General features: G+C 36.0%; 1 protein-coding gene and 3 long non-coding RNA genes across 5 annotated transcripts; 2 read left to right on the top strand and 2 right to left on the bottom strand.

Annotated features, from left to right (window-relative positions):
- Positions 1-889: 889 nt before the first annotated feature.
- Positions 890-12,095, bottom strand: LOC112553370 (chorion class B protein L11-like). Of its 2 annotated transcripts, XM_025220541.1 has the most exons (4): positions 11,957-12,095; positions 11,496-11,635; positions 1,936-2,082; positions 890-973 (listed from the first exon to the last, which is right to left on the bottom strand). In XM_025220541.1, the coding sequence occupies exons 2-4, from the start codon at positions 11,626-11,628 to the stop codon at positions 951-953; spliced, it is 303 nt and encodes a 100-aa protein (XP_025076326.1). In that variant the 5' UTR covers positions 11,629-11,635; positions 11,957-12,095; the 3' UTR covers positions 890-950. The 2 variants fall into 2 exon arrangements, 1 of the variants encoding a protein (XP_025076326.1); XR_003097036.1 differs by lacking the exons at positions 890-973; positions 1,936-2,082 and adding an exon at positions 10,953-11,036 and having other exon boundaries at positions 11,362-11,635.
- On the top strand, positions 6,187-7,360 carry LOC112553372. Its single transcript, XR_003097037.1, has 3 exons — positions 6,187-6,332; positions 6,637-6,933; positions 7,230-7,360. It is a non-coding gene; the product is annotated as an uncharacterized LOC112553372 (long non-coding RNA).
- A 2,432-nt stretch (positions 12,096-14,527) lies between the features above and the next one.
- Positions 14,528-15,661, top strand: LOC112553301. The gene is made up of 3 exons (XR_003097026.1): positions 14,528-14,685; positions 14,999-15,293; positions 15,531-15,661. It is a non-coding gene; the product is annotated as an uncharacterized LOC112553301 (long non-coding RNA).
- A 3,104-nt stretch (positions 15,662-18,765) lies between these two features.
- Positions 18,766-20,282, bottom strand: LOC112553304. Its single transcript, XR_003097029.1, has 3 exons — positions 20,149-20,282; positions 19,103-19,357; positions 18,766-18,881 (listed from the first exon to the last, which is right to left on the bottom strand). It is a non-coding gene; the product is annotated as an uncharacterized LOC112553304 (long non-coding RNA).
- Positions 20,283-21,104: the final 822 nt, after the last annotated feature.

Below are 21,104 nucleotides of genomic sequence, written 5' to 3'. Positions count from 1 at the left end.
AAGGGAGGAAAATTCTACAATGCGTTGTACGATTTGTACGGGTCAGCTCCCTTTATAGTTTTAGTGAAGAAATAATAATATTGATAATAATAATCGTTCCGCGACTTTACCTGGTAGAGGAAGGTATTAAAGCCCTCAATTTTAAAAAAAAATTCTCTCGTTTTTTGTTGTTGTTTTTTTTTTCTCACCGTTTCTGAATTATTTCTGAATTATTTCAAAATTATATCTTTGACGAGAGTGCTCATTGCTTATTTTGCTGAATAATTTTCCTCAGCCATAGATTCTGTACTTTTTCAAAGAACGATGTAAGTGGTGGACCTTGTCAGCTGCTGATTCTATTTGCTTCCCCTGACGACCGGTACCAATAAACGGACGCACGACTAAATTAAGCAAGTGATAGAGGTGCGACGGCGCGTGAGTGGTGTGCATAAAGCACGTGAATCGTAGGTACATTGTAGAAAAAAAACAACAAAGAGGCATAATATCCTTTTATCCCGATCTTTCTCTCTTCCTCACTTAATCCCTTCAGTGAGTTTGCATCCTAGCTGTCTTTTTTCTGGCTTTCACCCGTCTGGTTTCTATTGTTAGGCCCTTGTTTGTTTGTTTGTTTGTTTGTTTGTTTGTTTGTTTGTTTGTTTGGTTGCTTGCTTGCTTGCTTGCCTTCGTGTTCTTCGGTCTGCATTTTGTCATCTTTCCCTTTGTGCAGACGACGTAACGAGAAACAATTAACTTTGGACTCAAGTGATTAATAATACTCACTTACTCTCGCTTACACATACACACACATACACTAATATACACATACAGTCGAAAACAAGAAAGAAAGTTAGTGAGGGGAAAAGAGGAAAAGCACATAAATGAGAATTAATAGATAAGCATCAGTCTTAGATTATTTTACAATTTCGACTTTACTTAGGTTTTCACCATCGAAAACTGACCGATGTTTACAATCATGAAGATACAGTAGTCACACCTGAAAAAGAAAAATGCATTGTTTTTATAACAAATAGTAGGATCGTAAATGATCACTGGACGCAAAAAAACCAGCAAATGTTTAAAATGTTAACTCACTGCTCTGGCCTTGACAAAGCTAAAGAAAGACTTACACTATTACAGTCAATATCTCGCTACTAATGCACTTTCGGTATATGCACTCTTTGCTCGGTCCCGACTGTATAAATTAAATGTAAAAAAATTTACTATGCCACCACTAAATCTCAGCTACTATGCCACCATTTTGCTGTGATTGTTAAAAGACACAAAGTTGTGAAATTCCGCGCAGTGCTCGATTACAATAATGTGTATGGTAAGTGTGGGAATCGCAAGTTAGGTGGATGGAACATAGCACGACACACAGGGAGGAATGTGAGGCTGGCACCACAAATGCCTGCGGGACAGGTGGTCACAATGGCCGGACCAGTGACCATCCACACATGACGGAGGGAACAGGACTGTAGGGGTCGAACTAGGACCCGACATCAGGATGCCCCAATCAGACCGTGCGCGGCGAAGCAATGTGGTTTGGAGGGGTGGAGCGTGAAGAGGTGAGGGGAGAATGAGAGGAGAGAGACAGAGCTAGCGCCAGCCGACGATTCTGAGAGACTTATAGGACTGACGGGGTAACTTGAGAAAATAAAGCCATTTCTTAACGAAGCCTGCGGTAGCTCAGCCACTTTCTGCTCGGTCCGGTACTGGGCTGGCATAGTTAGGGAGATTTGACTGTATTCTATAATACGTCTCGCAAGAAAGGAATGTTATCAATAATTTTAACTTCATGTTATTGAGTGGATATGTTTAAAACCTCGCAGACGCAGAAATGTGGGTACACAAATCAGACAGACATTAGCCTTACAAGGTTATTCAAAAGACTGTACGAGATGATCCAAAGGCTGCCTTAAGTGTGCGACATGTAAACAGGACAATCATCTGACTTACCTGTTTCTTTACAGCCATTTAGTAGTATAGACCGTACTTGTATGGGAAGCCTCCATACAGACCACCCAGGAGACCAAATTTTCCCAAGCCAAGTCCAAGGCCTCCGAATCCAGACTCCGAATCCCAGACCACCAAAGCCCAGTCCACCAACCCAAGACCGCAATCCCCCGTATCCCAAACTCCGAACTTGTACAGGATGGATTATAGAGGAAACTGGCAGAACCATGGCACGATGGCGCACACCAGCAGGAGGACAACAGCTTTCATTTCTGAATCTGTGAGAAATGGTCAGCCATTTGAGAAAATTAAAAATTATAAATAAAACACGCATTGTAAGAAAGAGAAATAAAAAAATTTGGAAGGGGGAGAATATTGCAATAAAAGATAAAACAACAAAAGCATTTAAATAATATCTTTTGATTCTCATAAAGGTAGATACCAAACTGCAACAAAGTTATTTTAGATAGCAAGCATACGGAAAAAGGTATTTCACTCCCATTTATTTTAAGATTGAACTAAGCATGTTTGGCTACGTCGAGTAAGTCAAATTATCAAAAATAACTGACTGACTTACTGATTTTTTTTAAGTATAAGTTATCTGTACTTACAGATAGAGCGCTGATTTTCCAAAGCCGCAAGGAGACGTCTTCGAGAATTGCTGTCCCTCAGACTGCTGCCCTTTATTTATACTCGTTTATTCGTTTGACCTCAAAGCAACTCAACAGCCATTGACTGATTACGTGTCATAGTTTCGCACTCTGATTTTGCGAATTAGCATTAACATTCTGATTTATTGACTCCCTGTTGCGCCTAAAGGTATAATAAAAAGACAGATACAATATCTTACAGGACACGGTCGTTAAGCCAGTTGTGCCATCGGCGGCTCTTAAAGGGAGATTTAAAGTGAGAGAGAAAGCAAGAAAGAAAGATCGAGAGTTAAAGAGATGGGTTGGATAACGATAACAGGTGTAACCGGTCTTAATCTTTCAATAAAATGATCGAAATATTTCTTTTTTTAAAAATGACGCTTAACACTGAAAGCATGCGTGAATGCGTGTGTGTATGTGTGTATGTTCGTGCAGACGCTTTATTAAGGGAAAAAACGTAAGCGCGTTTGGTTGCTAATGTGTTTATTATCTGTACAAGATCTTTCACACTGTTACTGATAATGTAATTAAAAGTTAGTGAAATTAAAAGTTTATTATTCTAACTCCAATTTTAAGGTCTTTTTTTAACCTAGAGATATTTATAGTTGTAAAAAATATTTCTAATAATAATTGAACAGAGTTTTATTCTGTGATTATTGTAATTGACGAGTCGAAAATTATAGCTACTTTAAAAAAATCTAGTATCTGACTCATATTGCAAAAGAACCGTGAAAAGAAGCTCAACTTTTTACTTTACACTTTCTATGTCAGAAAGGAGTAAAATCTTGCCTGAGGCGCGGCGTTAAAAGGATGTTTTACATTGATTATTAATCTTGTCAAGCGGTTACAGAAGTCGTTAATTGCACGATAACCTGCTCTGATTATCACCGAGTAGAAATTAATATGTGACAGACGATCAATCGTCTCAGATCGCTAGGGGCAAAGGTCAGCTGAGGTCGTGAGAGGAAGATGAGTATATAAATGGCCGGACATGAGAAGTAAAGATTTTAGAACTATCCCCTGAACTGTTATACACACCTGTGCCCGTCTGATACTTTCATCAGATTATTTTTCAGATTTTGAAATTTAAGTCGAGCTTTTTAATGGAAACAATTAATTATGAACAATCACATTCCCCAGCAAGCACAAGAAAGCAAATTCTCTATCATTCGTCGCATACAGTACAACATCCAAACATACAAAATATTAACATATATATACTCCATTTACCCCTGTGGCATGAAATCTCTAAACTGTATGTGAACCAAATCGTTATTTTATATGGGTAGTTTCAGGCCTCGATGCAAAGGTATTCAAAAATAACAACTGTCCTTTCAAAAACCCTTGATGAAGGTACAGGGAATATTTGAAATAAATATTTACGATACCCATGAAATGTGTCAACTTTGTGTTGAGCAGATCACAAAGTGCACAGCCTCTGATTATGGATATAGTTCCATATCTAGCATTTCTTTGTCTTCCACTAGAGCTCCCCTTGCCTAATGTTTATCTTCACGTTTTTCGCTTTTACCATCAATACTCTCATACGCACCTCAGCTGAATATCTGACATAAAACAGAGATTTTACATTGAAATTCTATAGTTAAATATATATAAAGTAAGCATCTTAAACTGTTCAGTTAGACTCATTTATAAACAAAAATACAAATAAATCTTTAAAAATATATTTTAAGAGACATCGGAAATTTTTTTTTTTTTAGAAGATCGTCTAATAGTGATAAGGGCTCAGCGATTTTTCTTAGTTTTCAACTTTCTACACTCTTGTTAAATGCATTCAGTCAATTATCTTTTAAGCTTTATGTATATAACAGCTTTAATTTTTACTTTTTGCTATCTCAGATATAACGATCGTGTCATCTCTGTGAGTGTTAAAATCATGCATTGGTTTATTCTAAAGAAAACAACAAAAGTTAAGTTTACGAAATTTGAGCTTTTTGTCAGATTATCTACAATTTTTAATTCTTGAATTTGCGTACTTTCTCTACCTTTTTCCCTCTTTCTTCTTTCTTATCATCTCATCTCTTTCACTCATTTCTCTGCCTTTTACTCCCTTCTCAGATTTGCGCATCCTCACATATCTGCTGTGGGTTTAGTAATTCATGAAAATACTATGAATCAAACACGATTTTAGTAAGTTACAGCACGAAAGTCCTATTACAGATTTTACTATTTACTTGATTTAATACAAAATAAATGTAGTCACACTACAGGTTTACAATTCAGATATATCTATGATATTTTCCCCATTATCTACATGTTTACTCATTTCCCGTTATTTGATTTTCATGATGTATTTTTGTTTAATGAATAAACAGGAATGCTATATTGTGATTGTATTTATAGGAAATGTTGAATTTTTCAGTACGATCTACTTATAAGTACAATATAAAAATTATCTTGAAAAGTATACTTAAATAGCATTCAGAAAAAAAATTCTTTGAAATATTTTCAATTTGTCATCGTGACAGCAATTAAGGCCTTTGCAACTTTTCTCTCTTATTTCTTCCCTCTTTCTTTTGTCTTTGCTGTGACAAAAATAATGGGTAGAACTTTATTATAAAGTAATAGTAGCGTGATTTAGGTATATTAGTTTTCAGCAGAAGGGAGTGAGATTCGAATACAATGCAGCGTTTACAGAGAGTTTGGTGTGTGTCGTTAATAAACTGCCTTTAATGAACCGAATGATTAGAGTATTTTACAGTGGGTTGTTTGTTTGTTTGTTTGTTTGTTTGTTTGTTTGTTTGTTTGTTTGTTTGTTTGTTTGTTTGTTTTTATTTTATTTTTTTTTTATTCTTCATCGGTTAAAATTAGTGTCAGAAGTAGGTAAGCAGACGAGAGATGCCCAGTGACGTCACAGCTCCACCGACTGGTAGACATACACCTGACTGTTGCTCTATTATCAAAGCTGTAACATCTAATGTTGGTATAGGGTAGGAGTCAAAACGTGATAGATATGAAATTCATTTGCCTTATTCATGCAGTACTGTATAGTAAAGCATTCGATAATATCGATTGTAATAAAGTATTGGGAAAAAATAAAGCCTCCTTTAATAAAAAAGACGTCGATTGTTTTAGACGAATGGTAGCTGTATTCATATTCAAGATGTTGTAGTGACAATAGAGAGATGAGATCAATGACGAACGGACACATTTTTTGTAACACGAGCGCACAGACATACAGATGGATAAGAGATTGCAAATACAGATTATGAATAAATAGTTCCATTTCTCTCTCTCCCTCCCACACACACACATTGTGAGCATCTATATATTCTCAGCGACAAATTAGAACTTTCACTATCTTCCTCTCTTTATTCGTACCGTGGTTTGTTTCGTTTTACTCTTTCAAGTCGTCTACTACTTTAGACACTACTTCTAGTAGCCTTCAACAAGCTCCTGGAACAAGAATTCAGTCCACCTCCCCTCTAGCTACTGGGACGAGGCTATAAAAACCGCCGATGGTGAGACTTTAAAGACACTGGTCCTTGTACCTTTAGATGTCCATACCCGTGTTTTTATAATCCCTCTAGGTAAGAAAGGTGTGTTTAAAGTTGAATGTTAATGTCAGTACTTAATACCTACTGGTAAAATTATGATGGACAGTCAGTTAATGACTGCCTGAGGTTAGGAGAACAACATATAAAAACGGTCGCTGTTAGAAGGAACATCATTCTGCTCTCGTCACAAGAACAAGTCCCCGTGCAACTTGGGAAAACCAGCTTTCAACTCGTAAGTACTATTGTCAATATAATCACTTGCCATGTATATCACCTTCTTTACCGAGAATTTAAGAAATGTTTTACTTTTTGATTTTCTTAAGGTCTCGAAAGCTAATATTTTGTTCATATTTTGTCACAAAATCTGAGCGAAATAGTTGCTAACCTCAAGTTATTTCTTGTTCAAACTGTTGAAGACATTGATTCTCACCACTCTTAATATTAACGAATTTTTTTAAATTTCTTTTTATTGCTTTGCTTTGTCACATTTACACTGTTATTGATTTTTTGTGTTTGCGTAAATATTTCTCACGCAGATTCACAATGAAGGTTGCTGTCCTCCTGTTGCTGTGCGCCGTCCTGGCCATGAGCTCCGCCATCATTAACCCTTACATATACAAGTACGGCGGTCTGGGTCTGGGTGGCCTGGGTGGCCTGGGTTAGGACTGGGTGGCCTGGGATTCGGCGGTCTTGGATTTGGTGGACTGGGCTTTGGCGGTCTGGGACTCGGCCTCGGTAGGTTTGGTCTACTGGGCGGCGGTCTGTACGGAGGCTTTCCTTTCCTTGGAGGCTTCAAGGGCGGCCTGTACTACTAAATGGCTGTAAACCATCAGGTATGGCAGTCATCCCTATAGTTTACACTAAAGAAGTTCACGGATCATCTGAGAATTTCACTGAATGGTTTTGTGGTCCATAGAATATCTGTATTATGTTTCCATTTAAAGGAAATGAATCAATAATATTAATGTAAAAATATTAATGACATCATTCTCTACATTCAGATTTGATGTCAAATTTCGCTTTTCTTTTTAGGAGAGTATGGAAATAATTTGATTGCAAAGGTATTGAAATAGTGAATCTATCATTTAAATTTTAATGTTGTTAAACCAAAATTTATTTTATATTTCAGATATCGCCATTGTCTCTCCTTAGTGAGAGTTAAAATCAGGTGCTGGATTCTTCTGAAGAACAGAGTCAAATTTCAATTTTAAGAAAACTGTGCTTCATCGTATTAAATACAAAATAAACAGATAAAAGCTCTTTCTGACTTCTACTTTTTTCAATTAATGTTTATAATTCGGGTGTCGCCTATGTGTGAGATTTACAATTTGCTGGGTGTGTGTAGATGTGGGAATTTTTGTGTGATGGTTGCTTTTCGTTTAGTTTCTATTATTATTTTTTATTTTGTACTTACATTCTAAACATCTTCATAAAATCTAAATATTAAAGGTACAGCGATATTTCATTTCGCATGCAACACCGTCTTTAACTCTGTCTTAACCTCAAAATAAGTCATTGTCATGATAAACTTGAAGCAATTTAATAACATTTCGGAGATAATAAATGACACGATAGTCACTCGAAGTACGATTTGTTTGCTATCAACCAAGCTGTTTCAACAAGTGGAAGAGTCTCCACACCAGGAGGAGGATAGTTGCTCCCTCACCGAGTATCCTCTGTTTGACATTCAGCTGCAGTAGTACACGGCAAAGTCATACTCGGGTCACAAATGTTTTCTTGAACTGCAGCCTTCCATAATTATATTTATTTCAAACCTTCACTTTGCCACGTGATACATCATATTACAACAGCACTGTTAAGAACTGGTTCGGGAGAAGGGTGTGTCTAACTGGGGAAAGGGACAGTTCTCTGCTGGCTTGCTTCACCCGACATTCGCCGTCTCACACCAACCACCCGCTTATTTTCACGTCCACACGCGTACGCACTGGTAACCACTGTTCACCCGCGTGTGCAAACACAACCGACAAGACAGTTTTACAATGAATAAAATTATTCAAGAAAGAAAAATAAGGTTAATATGAAATCAGAGTTTATGAAACAGAATATGCGTATAAACTACTAAAAGCGATCCGGCATTATGTCAGTAAATCGAGAGTTATAGAATCGTAAGTTTGGAAGATAACGAGGTCTTATCTATACATACGCCCGGACACGCGGTCCGTTCCTGACCTGCAGTTCACCACCTCGGAATCTGGTAGATCACCGGGATACGATTTAAATACTCGCATGGGTCATAAGGACAAATAAAACTACTGGCCGAAAAACAAAATGTGAATTGTATGTACAGTAGTAAGCTAATCTACAATGTTACTAATGTAAAAACTCAGATGCTATATACTAGGAAAGCAAAACTCTGCGGTTGTAGCATCAATCTTCACTAGCTTTTTTTTTTTTAAAAATATGACTTCCAAAGTCTCAATACATTATTTCTAGACTGTTCTCAAAAAAAATAACCCTGTTAATTTCTTTAATTGTTGTCACAGGTTGATGTTAATGGTACCTTATTGCTAAGTTCACTTCCCTGAATCCGCGTATGCAAACTCTTTACAAAATATCAAAGGTTTGTTTTTTTATTTCAAAAAAATTAAAGTCTTTAAATGTTTTATCACTGACAATATGTATCTTTCCCATCGAATCTCAATGCACTTGTCAAGAAATACATGAATATTGGAAGTGACACATCGGTCATTATAACAATTTTGACAGTTATGAAAAGGGTTGGGACACTCCTAACTGTTCTGAGTGCAAGGATTGAGATAAAACAATTGAGAAAATTATCTGAAACCAATAAGATATTCTACAAATTTACTATGACATTTATTTTTGTGAAATTTAAGGTGACAAAAATCAAACATATCTTTGATTTTTTTTCCATTCATTCATTAATAAATATTCATTGACTTGATCTGCAATGTTTTTATTTTACGATTGCACTATAATATTTTGTGTCATACATGATAGAACATACGTGTGTGACTAAAAAGTGTGCTTAATGATATCTCTTTCGAAGTCAAGGAATGTTTCCCAAAGTAAAGGACTGTGTGTCTGTGAGAGAGACTAGTAAGTAGGACCGGTTTGTTTGTGGCGGGGTGAAAGTGAAAGAGAGAGACAATGCAAAGAAAACGACAACTGAAATAAATTGTAATGAGAATAAGAACGAGAAAAATCCATGTTAATAGTAGATTCTTTCAGTAACAGTACCCCTGTGTTCTCAGATGAACCATTTACCTGCATTATTCAGTACATGATCAAGATGATGTAGAAAGAAAATTGAAAGAAACACGTTGAAGATGCATTTGTCTAGTAAAATTAGTTTACTGTGAAGATTAAGTAATTATTCCAAAATAAAGTCTCATCTGTATTGTTTTCTTTCGTATCTCTGAGGGTGTCAATGGTAGTAATTACCAGTATTTATAAGGCGCCTATTAAGGAGGCACTTTGCGCACTATAGCTTTTGTACAGCCCTCTACTGACTTGAACGAGACCATCATTAATACTGAGCTTTCGCATCAAAACTACAAGAAACATTGAAATTAATTGACGCTAAGGTACTTATTGCTGATTGTGTTTGTGTTATTATTACTTACTCTGTAATTGTTGATTCAAGAGTTCTCGGGAAATCGATTTCGAGGATTACGGTCTAAGAGAGACAAACGCTACAATGCATTGCAGGATTTGTAAGAGTTAGCTCCCCTATACTATTGTTTTCGGTGAATTTATTTAAAGTCGTTTGGATACTCTACATGTACTTCTGTAACATTTATGCTTTATTTCTCGATTATTTTGCAATTATTACGCCATTCTTCCTTTATTATTTCATAATTATTTCACAAATTGAAACGATTGAATGTTAATATTTGTAGTGGTTTATTGTTGATTGTTTTTGTTATTTGCTTAGCCTACTATGTCATTGATGACGTAAAAGGCCTCCGGAGATTGCCAGAACTACGGTCTAAGAGAGACAAATGCTACAATGCATTGTATGATTTGTGTGGGTTAGCTCCCTTTATAGTTTTCGTGAAACAATAATAATCGTTCCGAGAGCGACTGGGCAAAGTCCGGCCCCTACCGTAGTATATAAAGCCCTCAATTAAAAAAAAATTCTGTTTTTTTTTTCTCAAACGTTTCTAAATTATTTCTTAATTATTTCAAAGTTATATCTTTGACTAGAGTGCTCATTGCTTATTTTGCTGCCTTACTTTTCTCAGCCATAGATTCTGTACTTTTTCAAAGAACGGTGTAAGTGGTGGAGCTTTATCAGCTACTTCCCCTATTTGCTTCCCCTGACTACAGGTACCAATGAAGGTACGAACAACTAAATTAGGCAAGTGATAGAGGTGCCACAGCAAGTGAGTGGCGTGCATAAAGTACATGAATCATAGGTACTTTGTAGAAAAAAAAACCAAAGAGGTATGATATCCTTTTATCCCGATCTTTCTCTCTTCCCTTTCTTAATCCCTTCAGTGAGTTTGCATCTTAGCTGTCTTTTTTTCTGGCTTTTACCCCGTCTGATTTCTATTGTTATGCCTTGTTTTTTTGTTTGTTTGTTTATTTATTTGTTTGTTTGTTTGTTTGTTTGTTTGTTTGTTTGTTTGTCTTCATGTTCTTTGGTCTGCATGTTGTCATCTTTCCCTTTGTGCAGACGACGTAACGAGAAACAACTTAGAACTCAACTGCTTAATAATGCTCACTTACTCTCGCTTACACACACACACATACACGAATATACACATACAGTTGGAAAGATATGGAAACAAGACAGAAAGTTTGTGAGAGGAAAAGAGGAAAAGTACACAAATGAGAATTAATATAGATAAGCATCAGTCTTAGATTATTTTGCAATTTCGACTTTACTTAGTTTTTCACCATCGAAAACTGACCGATGTTTACAATCACGAAGATACAATAGTCACACCTGAAAAAGAAAAGAAATACATCGCTGTTACAACAAATAGTAGGAGTGTAAATGATCACTGGACACACAAAAAGCAAAATTTTTAAATGTTAACTCACTGCCTTGACAAAAGCTACAAGAAAACTATACAATATTATAATAGATCTTCGCAAAGAAAGGAATGTTATCGATAATTTTAACTTCATGCTATTGAGTTGATATGTTTAAAACCTCGCAGACGCAGAAATGTAGGTACACAAATCCGTCAGACATTAGCCTAGCAAGGTTATTAAAAAGATGATGCTTTAAGTGTGCGCACATGTAAACAGACAATCATGTGACTTACCTGTTGCTTTACAGCCATTCAGTAGTATAGACCGTACTTGTACGGGAAACCTCCGTACAGACCACCCAGGAGACCAAATCTTCCCAAGCCAAGTCCAAGGCCTCCAAATCCCAAACCTCCGAATCCCAGACCACCAAAGCCCAGTCCACCAAACCCAAGACCTCCGTATCCCAAACCTCCGAACTTGTACAGGAGTGGATTATAGAGGAAGCTGGCAGAACTCATGGCCACGATGGCGCACACCAGCAGGAGGACAACAGCCTTCATTCTGAATCTGTGAGAAATGGTCAGCCATTTATAAATAAAACAAGCGAAAGAAAAAAAAATATTGGAAGGGTGAGAATAATGCAATAAAAGATAAAACAACAAAAGCATTTAAATAATATCATTTGATTCTCATAAAGGTAGAAACGAAACTGTAACAAAGTTATTTTTAGATAGCAAGCATACGGAAAAAAGTATTTCACTGCCATTTCTTATAAGATTGAACTAAGCATGTTTGGCTATGTCGAGTAAGTCAAATTATCAAAAATAACTGACTGACTTACTGATTTATATTAAATGATTTTTTTAAATAAGAGTTATATTTACTTACAGGAAGAGCGCTGATTTTCCAAAGCCGCAAGGAGACGTCTTCGAGAATTGCTTGCTGTCCCTCAGACATCGGCCCTTTTATACTCGCTTATCCTTCTGACCTCAGAACAACTCAGCAGCCATTGATTGATTACATGTCATATTTTCGCACACTGATTTTGCGAATTAACATTGACATTCTGATTTATTGACTCCCTGTTGCGCCTAAAGGTATAATAAAAAGGCAGAAGTAATATCTTACAGGACACGGTCGTTAAGCCAGGTGTGCCGTCGGCGGCTTTTAAAGGAAGATTTAAAGTGAGAGAGAAAGAAAGCAAGAACTGAAAAGATCGAGAGTTGAAGAGATGGACTGGATAACGATAACAGGTGTACTGGTCTAATCTTTCAATAAAATGATCGAAATATTTCTTTTTAAAAATACTGCTACAATGTAATTAAAAGTTTGTAAAATTAAAAGTTTGTGAAATTCGAACTCCAATTTTTAGGCCTTTTTTACATAGAGATACTTCCAGTTGAAAAAAATATTTCCAATAATAATTGAAAAGAGTTTTATTCTGTGATTATTGCAGCTGACTTGTTTAAGATTATGGTACCTATAGAAAAATATAGTATCTGACTCATATTGCAAAAGAACATTGAAAAGAAGTTCAACTTTTTACTTCACACTTTCTAGGTCAGAAAGGAGTAAAATCCTGCCTGAGGCGCGGCGTTAAAAGAATGTTTTACATTGATTATTAATCTTGTCAAGCGGTTACAGGTCGTTAATTGGACGATAACCTGCTCTGATTATCACCGAGCATAAATTAATATGTGACAGACGATCCGTCTCAGATCGCTAGGGGCAAAGGTCAGCTGAGGTCGTGAGAGGAAGATGAATATATAAATGGCCTCAACTGAGAAGTACAGCTTTTAGAACTGTAATACACACCTGTGCTGGTCTGATACTTTCATCAGATTATTTTTCAGATTTTGAAATTTAAGATGAGTTTTTAATGGAAACAATTAATTATGAACAATCACACCCCAGCAATCACAAAAAAGCAAATTCTCTATCATTCGTCGCATACGGTACAGCATCCAAACATACAAAATAATAACATGTATATACTCCATTTACCCCTGTGGCATGAAATCTATAAACTTTATGTGAGCCAAATCATTATTTTATATGGGCATTTCTAGCCTCTAAAGGTATTAAAAATAACAACTATCTTTTCAAAAACCCTTGATAAGGTACAGGGGATATTTTAAATAAATATTTATGATACCCATGAAATGTGTCAACTTTGTGTTGAGCAGATCACAAACTGCACAATTTCTGATTCTGTGATGTAGTTCCATATCCAGCGTTTCTTTGTCTTCACTAGAGTTCCCCTTGCCCAATGTTTATCTTGACTTCCACGTTTTCCACTTTTACCATCAATACTCTCATACGCCCCTCAGCTGAATGCCTGACATAAAACAGAGATGTTACATTGAAATTCTGTAGTTAAATATATATAAAGCAAGCATCTTAAACTGTTCAGTAAGATTCATTTATAAAAAAATACAAATAAATCTCGAAAAATGTATTTTAAGATACCTCGGAAATGTTTCTCTGATTTTTTTTTTTTTGATTTTTTTTTTTATAGAAAATCGTCTAACTGTGATAAGGGCTTAGCGATTTTTTTTTTTTTACTTCTCAACTTTCTACACTTTGTTAACATGTATTCAGTCAATTATTTTTAAGCTTTATGTATATAACAGCTCTAATTTTTACTTTTTTTCTATCTCAAATATGACGATCGTGTCATCTCTGTGAATGTTAAAATCAGACATTGGTTTATTCTAAAGAACACAATAAAAGTTAAGTTTACGAAATTTGAGCTTTTTGTCACATTATCTGCAATTTTTAATTCTAGAATTTGCGTACTTTCTCTACCTTCTCCCTCTCTTTTTCTTTTTTCTTATCATCTCATCTCTTTCACTCATTTCTCTGCCTTTTACTCCCTTCTCCAGATTTGCGCATCCTCACATATCTATACTATTATCTATGATATTTTGCCCATTATCTACATGTTTACTCATTCCCATTATTTGATTTTCATAATGTATCCTTGTTTAATGAATAAACAGGAATGCTATTTTGTGATTGTATTTATAGGAAATGTTGAATTGTTCAGTAAGATCTACTTATAAGTACAATATAAAAATAATCTTCAAAAGTATACTTTAATAGTAATAAAAAAACTTTTTGAAATATTTTGAATTTGTCACCGTCACGGCAAGTAGGCCTTTACAACTTTTCTCTCTTAGTTCTTCCCTCTTTCTTTTGTCTTTGCTGTGACAAAGATAATTGGTAGAACTTTATTATAAAGTAATAGTAGCATGCTTTAGGTACATTCAAACTCCTGGAACAAGAATTCAGTCCACCTCGCCTCTAGCTACTGTCTACAGGGACGAGGCTATAAAAACCGCCGATGGTGAGACTTTAAAGCCACTGGTCCTTGTACCTTTCGATGTCCATACCCGTATTTTTATAATCCCTCTAGGTAAGAAAGGTGTGTTTACAGTAGAATGTTAATGTCAGTACTTAATACCCTCTGGTAAAATTATGATGGACAGTCGATTAACGACTGCCTGAGGTTAGGAGAACAACATATAAAAACGGTCGCTGTTAGAAGGAACATCATTCTGCTCTCGTCACAAGAACAAGTCCCCGTGCAACTTGGGAAAATCAGCTTTCAACTCGTAAGTACTATTGTTAATATAATCACTTGTCATGTAAATAAGGTTTGTTTTTGCCGAGAATTAAGAGATGTTTGACGTTTTAATTTACGTAAGGTCGCGAAAGCTATTATTTTGTCAATATTTGGTCCATAAAATGTGAACGAAATATAGTTCGTAACCATAGTGTCATTTCTCGATCAAATTGTTGAGAACAGTAATTCTCACTACTCCTAATTTTAATGTAATCTTTTTCTTCTTTTTTTTTTTTATTGCTTCGTTTGTTTCATCTACGCTGTTATTATTTATTGTGTATGTTAAAATATTTCTCATGCAGATTCACAATGAAGGTTGCTGTCCTCCTGTTGCTGTGCGCCGTCGTGGCCATGAGCTCCGCCATCATTAACCCTTACTTGTACAAGTTCGGCGGTCTGGGTCTGGGTGGTCTGGGTGGCTTTGGTGGCCTGGGATTCGGCGGTCTTGGATTTGGTGGACTGGGTGGACTGGGCTTTGGCGGTCTGGGACTCGGCCTCGGTAGGTTTGGTCTACTGGGCGGCGGTCTGTACGGAGGCTTTCCTTTCCTTGGAGGCTTCAAGGGCGGCCTGTACTACTAAATGGCTGTAAACCATCAGGTATGTCAGTCATCCTACTGTTTACTGTATTATGGTTTTTGTCCTTTTAAAGGAAATGAATCGATAATATTAATGTAAAAACATTAATGACATCATTCTCTACATTCAGATTTGATGTCAAATTTCGCTTTTCTTTTTAGGAGAGTATGGAAATAATTTGATTGCAAAGATATTGAAATAGTCAATCTATCATTTAAATTTTAATGTTGTGTAAACAAAATTTATTTTATATTTCAGATATCGCCATTGTCTCTCCTTAGTGAGAGTTAAAATCAGGTGCTGGCTTCTTCTGAAGAACAGATTCAAATTTCAATTTTAAGAAAACTGTGCTTCATCGTATTAAATACAAAATAAACAGATAAAAGCTCTTTTTGTCTTCTTTTTTTAATTGATGTTTATAATTCGGGTGTTGGATATGTGTGAGATTTACAATCTGCTGGGTGTGTGAAGATGTGGGTTTTTTGTGTGATGGTTGCTTTTCGTTTAGTTTTTATTTAGTTTTTATTTTTTAGGGTTTGTATTATACTTACACGCTCAATATCTTTATTAAAATCTAAATATTAAAGATACAGCGACATTTCATTTCACATGCATAACCGTCTTTCACTCTGTCTTAACCTCAAAATTAGTCATTGTCATGATAAACTTTAAGCAATTTAATAACATTTCGGAGATAATAAATAACACAATCGTCACTCGAAGTACGATTTGTGCTCTAAAAACCAAGTTGTTTCAAGTTGAACGAGTCTCCACACCAGGAGGAGGACAGTTGCTCCCTCACCGAGTATCCTCTGTTTGACATCAGCTGCAGTAGTTCAAGGCAAAGTCATACTCGGGTCACAAATGTTTTCTTTAACTGCAGCCTTCCATAATTATATTTATTTTAAACTTTATTCAGTCACGTGATACATCACATTACTACAGCACTGTTAAGAACTAGTCCGGGGAGAAGGGTGGGTCTAACCGGGGAAAGGGACAGTTCTCTGTTGGCTTGCTTCACCCGACATTCGCCGTCTCACACCAACCCACCCGCTTATTCGCACGTCCACATGCGTACGCACTGGTAACCACTTTCACCCGCGTGTGCAAACACAACCGACAAGACAGTTTTACAATGAATAAAATTATTCAAGAAAGAAAAATAAGGTTTATATGAAATCAGAGGTTATGAAATAGAATATGAATATAAACTACTTAAAGCGACCCGACATTAGGTCGTTAAATCGAGAGTTACAGAATTGTAAATTTGGAAGATAACGAGGTCTTATCTATACATACGCCCGGACACGCGGTCCGTTCCTGACCTGCAGTTCACCTCCTCGGAATCTGGTAGATCACCGGGATACGATTTAAATACTTGCATGGGTCATAAGGACAAAGAAAACTACTGACAAAACAACAAAAAATGTGAATTGTATGTACAGTAGTAAGCTAATCTACAATGTTACTAATGTAAATAACTCAGATGCTATATACTAGGAAAGCAAAACTCTGCGGCTGTACCATCAATTTTGACTAGCATTTTTTTTTCAAAAAAATGATTTCCAAAGGCTCAATACATTATTTCTAGACTGTACTCAAGAAAAAATAACCCTGTTCATATTTATAGAAAATATTGTACAATGCATCAATCCCTTTATCTTAATTTACTTGCATTTTGTTTTATCTCCTGTTCATCCACCAATCTCTTGTTGTACTTAGAATCTGATCATATTTTCATGTACAAATTTAAGTTCACAACACGCATTGACGCTTATATAGGCAATTTTAACAATGAAAAGGATAGATCATTCAAACCAAGCATTGTGAATCAAGCATGCATTAAAATACAATAATGGAACATATGATGTCTGTCCAAGGATTTGAGAGAATGTCTAGCATCCATGGGATGCACCGCAACATCAAAAGCTTTTATTAACAAGGATGCTAGCAATACAAAGTACACTTGTATAATTCACCAACATGTATGTACATGACAGAATGTGTTTAGGTGTCATACTCGATCAGAGCTTGACTCTTCATTAGTGTATTTCTCATGTGTGCAGAACTTCTTACCTTGAACTTAGTAAGATCAGTACCATTCGTCATTAACTGACCACTGATGCAACTAAAACTAATTTGAGCCTTTGTGCTTTCGAGGATGAACTGTGGTAAATCTCTTATGGCCGGCATCCCCAAGTATCTTGTTTACACACTTTAAATGGTTCAGAATGGTGTTGCTTGACTCATCTGGAAACCATGAGATGTGAGCAAACATCACCCATTATTCTCTTTCTGGGCCAAACAATAAAGACTTAGACCTGTGAGATCCATTGTATGGCTGGACAGAAGCATTGGCAGCCTGGATAAGTTTTTCAAATGATTTGCGCACTGTGGAGCAGCTTGTTACTAGATATCTTTAATCTCATCTGGCATTCTCTAGTTAGCTATTTAGTATGTTATGTTGCATGCATCCATGTCTGTCTATTTTTTTATTTTTTTATTTTATTTTATTTATTTATTTTTTTTTTGTAAAGAGTCATGAGCCTATCCATAGGACCGGGCTAGGGCGCTATACTAAGTTAACAAATAATACAAACAAAAACAACAATAACAACAACAATATAATAATAATACAGTCAGTACTGACCTTCAGCCTGCATAATGTGTGTTTGTAATTTACTGTGTGTATGAAGTTAGTGTGTCTATGATATTCGAATATCAGTGCATGATTATTTGCGATTCAGTCTGTATGTCATTTCTTTAAAGCGCTTTGAACAAATCATTGGAAAGCACTATAAAAAGTTTCATTGTTATCATAAATATAATTAGTTAAAAATTATTCAATATTTATTTATCAACCTTATCCCGTGAATAAACAGGGAGAGTACACTATGATTATATATATATACATAGAAACTACAAACTACACATCTTGAATTGTTAAGCAAGAGCCATTAACAAAAACAAAATAAATAAATAAATAAAATAAAATAATAATAACTCGGTCTAGTGTGCACGGCATGTAGTGTAGCCTTGTAATGACAGCAATACCAGTTGCAGTCCCTAACATTGAATGCTGCTGCCTGCAGTGTATCTAGTGTTTTCATAATTGAATTCAACGTCCGTTCATGTCGGGAAGATGAGGCTTCTATCAATCCTCGTTTATTTTGCTAAAAGCCTGATTGACATAAACTGTTTATCATAGGGAAACCGTTAACTCTTAGACAAACCTGTTATTTGATTTTTGTTTGAACTACTTTTAATTTTAATTTTAAAAGTCATCAGACAAACGCTATTTTCCAGTGTTAAAGAGACCTGTGCACCAATAAAGTTTAAAAACAGTTTCGGTGTTTGTCATGTAGCCTCTCTTTAATTTTCTTACAGGAACAGCGTCGTATGTATTTAAATGTGAGCTGAGAATTGTTTTTCATCTTTGTCTGTTTCAGTCACTTGCCATTCAAACATAACAATAAAACTACAATTCAAACAGTTATATTATTGACGCCATTTTATTGGTTCCTCATGAAGAAATTAGTGCAAATCAAGAAAACGATTCACCGGTAATGACCACATTATGACCACTTTGAAGGAAAGATGTACCGCAATCTGAAACAGAACCAAAAAATGTTCATGACAGCCAGCTTTTACTCTTTCCTCATATATTATAGTCAATTATGTAATTAATGAGTGCTTCGTGGATACTTAAAAAAACAGTTCCTGTCAATAAAATGAGAAAATGCAAAAAATATAAATTCAATGCTGCTTGTTTAAGACTTTGATGATAATCAGACTTAAGATAAAAGATGTGTAGAGATGCTCTGACTCACCAGTAGTACAAGCCGCCCTTGAAGCCTCCGTACAGACCACCGCCCAGCAAGCCGAATCTACCGAGGCCAAGTCCACCGCCAAAGCCTAGTCCACCAAGTCCAAATCCACCTAGACCTCCAATTCCACCCAGACCCCCAAATCCTCCCAGACCCCCCAATCCACCAAGACCGAGGCCGTAACCAGGGTAGAAGCTGGCGGAGGTGATGGCCAGGACGGCGCACAGCATCAGGACAACAGCAGACTTCATTTTGAGGCTATGAAGAAAGACAAACATCGACCTTCCTTTTTTTAAATACAATGATATTAATTCATTTATTTTGTATTCTAATTAGCACAGTATTACATTTTCCTTCCTTGCCACTTTATAAATAGTTTTGCGCTATCAAAACTCCGATGAACAACTATCATAGATATATAGATATATATTTATTTATACGTAGACATATGTATAACTGTAGAAGTTAGTCACTATTACATGACAGTAGGCAACAGAGAAAATAAATTAAGAAACGAAAATTTAAAGACGGGAAAAGAATACATAAAAGAAGCAAGGAACACAAAAAAACTGCTTTGAAAAAAAAGAAAGTTTACAATAGTATGTTGCTCATACTGTTGTGTTACATTCTACAAACTGATTCAGGGCTTCTGCTAAGGCTAAATTCTTTGGGGTCCAGGAACCCCTTCTTCAGATTTTAAAGGGGTCCCTGTTCTTCGCCCAAATTTGAATGGGACCCTATTGACGAAAACTGAAGGGGTCCTCCGAACTTTTAATGCGTACTGTACGCAATTTTTTGCGTAAGCAGAAGCCCTGCTGATTGTATTTGATTATAAATGCGACAGACCAATCACATTTTCGTTAACATTAACCACTATGGTATTACAAGCTACACGTTTATAAAGACGTACATGGTGGTTTTAAATACATTTACACCTTACAAAATGTCAACAAGTGTAAGTCTTTGTCACCAGATGCAGAGTTTCTCCACATGAAGAATGCTCTTGGTGACAGTGAGAATGACATGGAAAAATCTGCAAGACTACTTACATGTGGAGTGGTTTTCCCAAGGTGGTCTGATGTGATTCTAGCGGTGAGAAGTGAGTGTCGTACCTTTCAAATATCGTTTGTTATATACTCACCTTCTTCTCATAACCTTACATGACAGATCGGCCAGGTAAACACTAACGGATCGCCCATCACAATTTTATTTGACGCCCTCCTTCTTAGTACAGATTATTGCCCTTTTACGCTTGACAACCTCATGTAAGAAATTCGTTTATTATCTGCCCTTAGGCACTACTCCAATGTTCATGAGCCCAAAGCTTGTGGATTAATCAGTTAACCAAAGCTTCATTTGCAATTAATACGACTCACAGTCACGTGTACGAAACGCAGAGGATTTCTTCAACAAACGCGGGTTACTCCCCCCTTACATTGTGTTTCCACCAGAATCTCCTTCCAACCTGAATCTTACTCTCCAAAAGTTGTCGCTGGGAAACACCTTGGCATCTGATACTTGGAGATTCCAGACTAATCTTCCGATGAGAGTACAAATAATAACTTCTGTAGTCTCCGCTGAGAGCAGTTGCATTAGCTGTCAGAGGGTGACTACCCTTTGTTGATATAAGATGGCGCCTAAATCCACAGTTGATCTTTCCAGACTGTCTCTCGTCGACATCCTACATATTTGAGTTGCAGCAGATACTTTTTTAAAACCTAAATCATTCCTAAAAAAATTATCTGTATTAATTCTCTATGCATAAATTGTCTTCTCTTTAACATCACTCGAATAACTGTAATAAAGTATTTGAAAAATAAAGCCTCCTTTGTTTTTAAAATAGTTGCAGAAAAGTACACCGAGGAAATATTTTTAAACAGATGGTAGCTTTATTCATATTTATCTGAGTTTGTTGGCTATGGAGTAGTAGAGTAATAGAATAAATTTTCATTAAAGGAGATTATTGACAAGCAGATACTTTTTAACAAAAACACACAGACATGCA

This window comes from Pomacea canaliculata, linkage group LG12, assembly GCF_003073045.1.
Source record: "Pomacea canaliculata isolate SZHN2017 linkage group LG12, ASM307304v1, whole genome shotgun sequence".
Lineage (NCBI taxonomy): Eukaryota > Metazoa > Mollusca > Gastropoda > Architaenioglossa > Ampullariidae > Pomacea > Pomacea canaliculata.
This window is presented reverse-complemented; position numbering and strand designations above follow the sequence as displayed.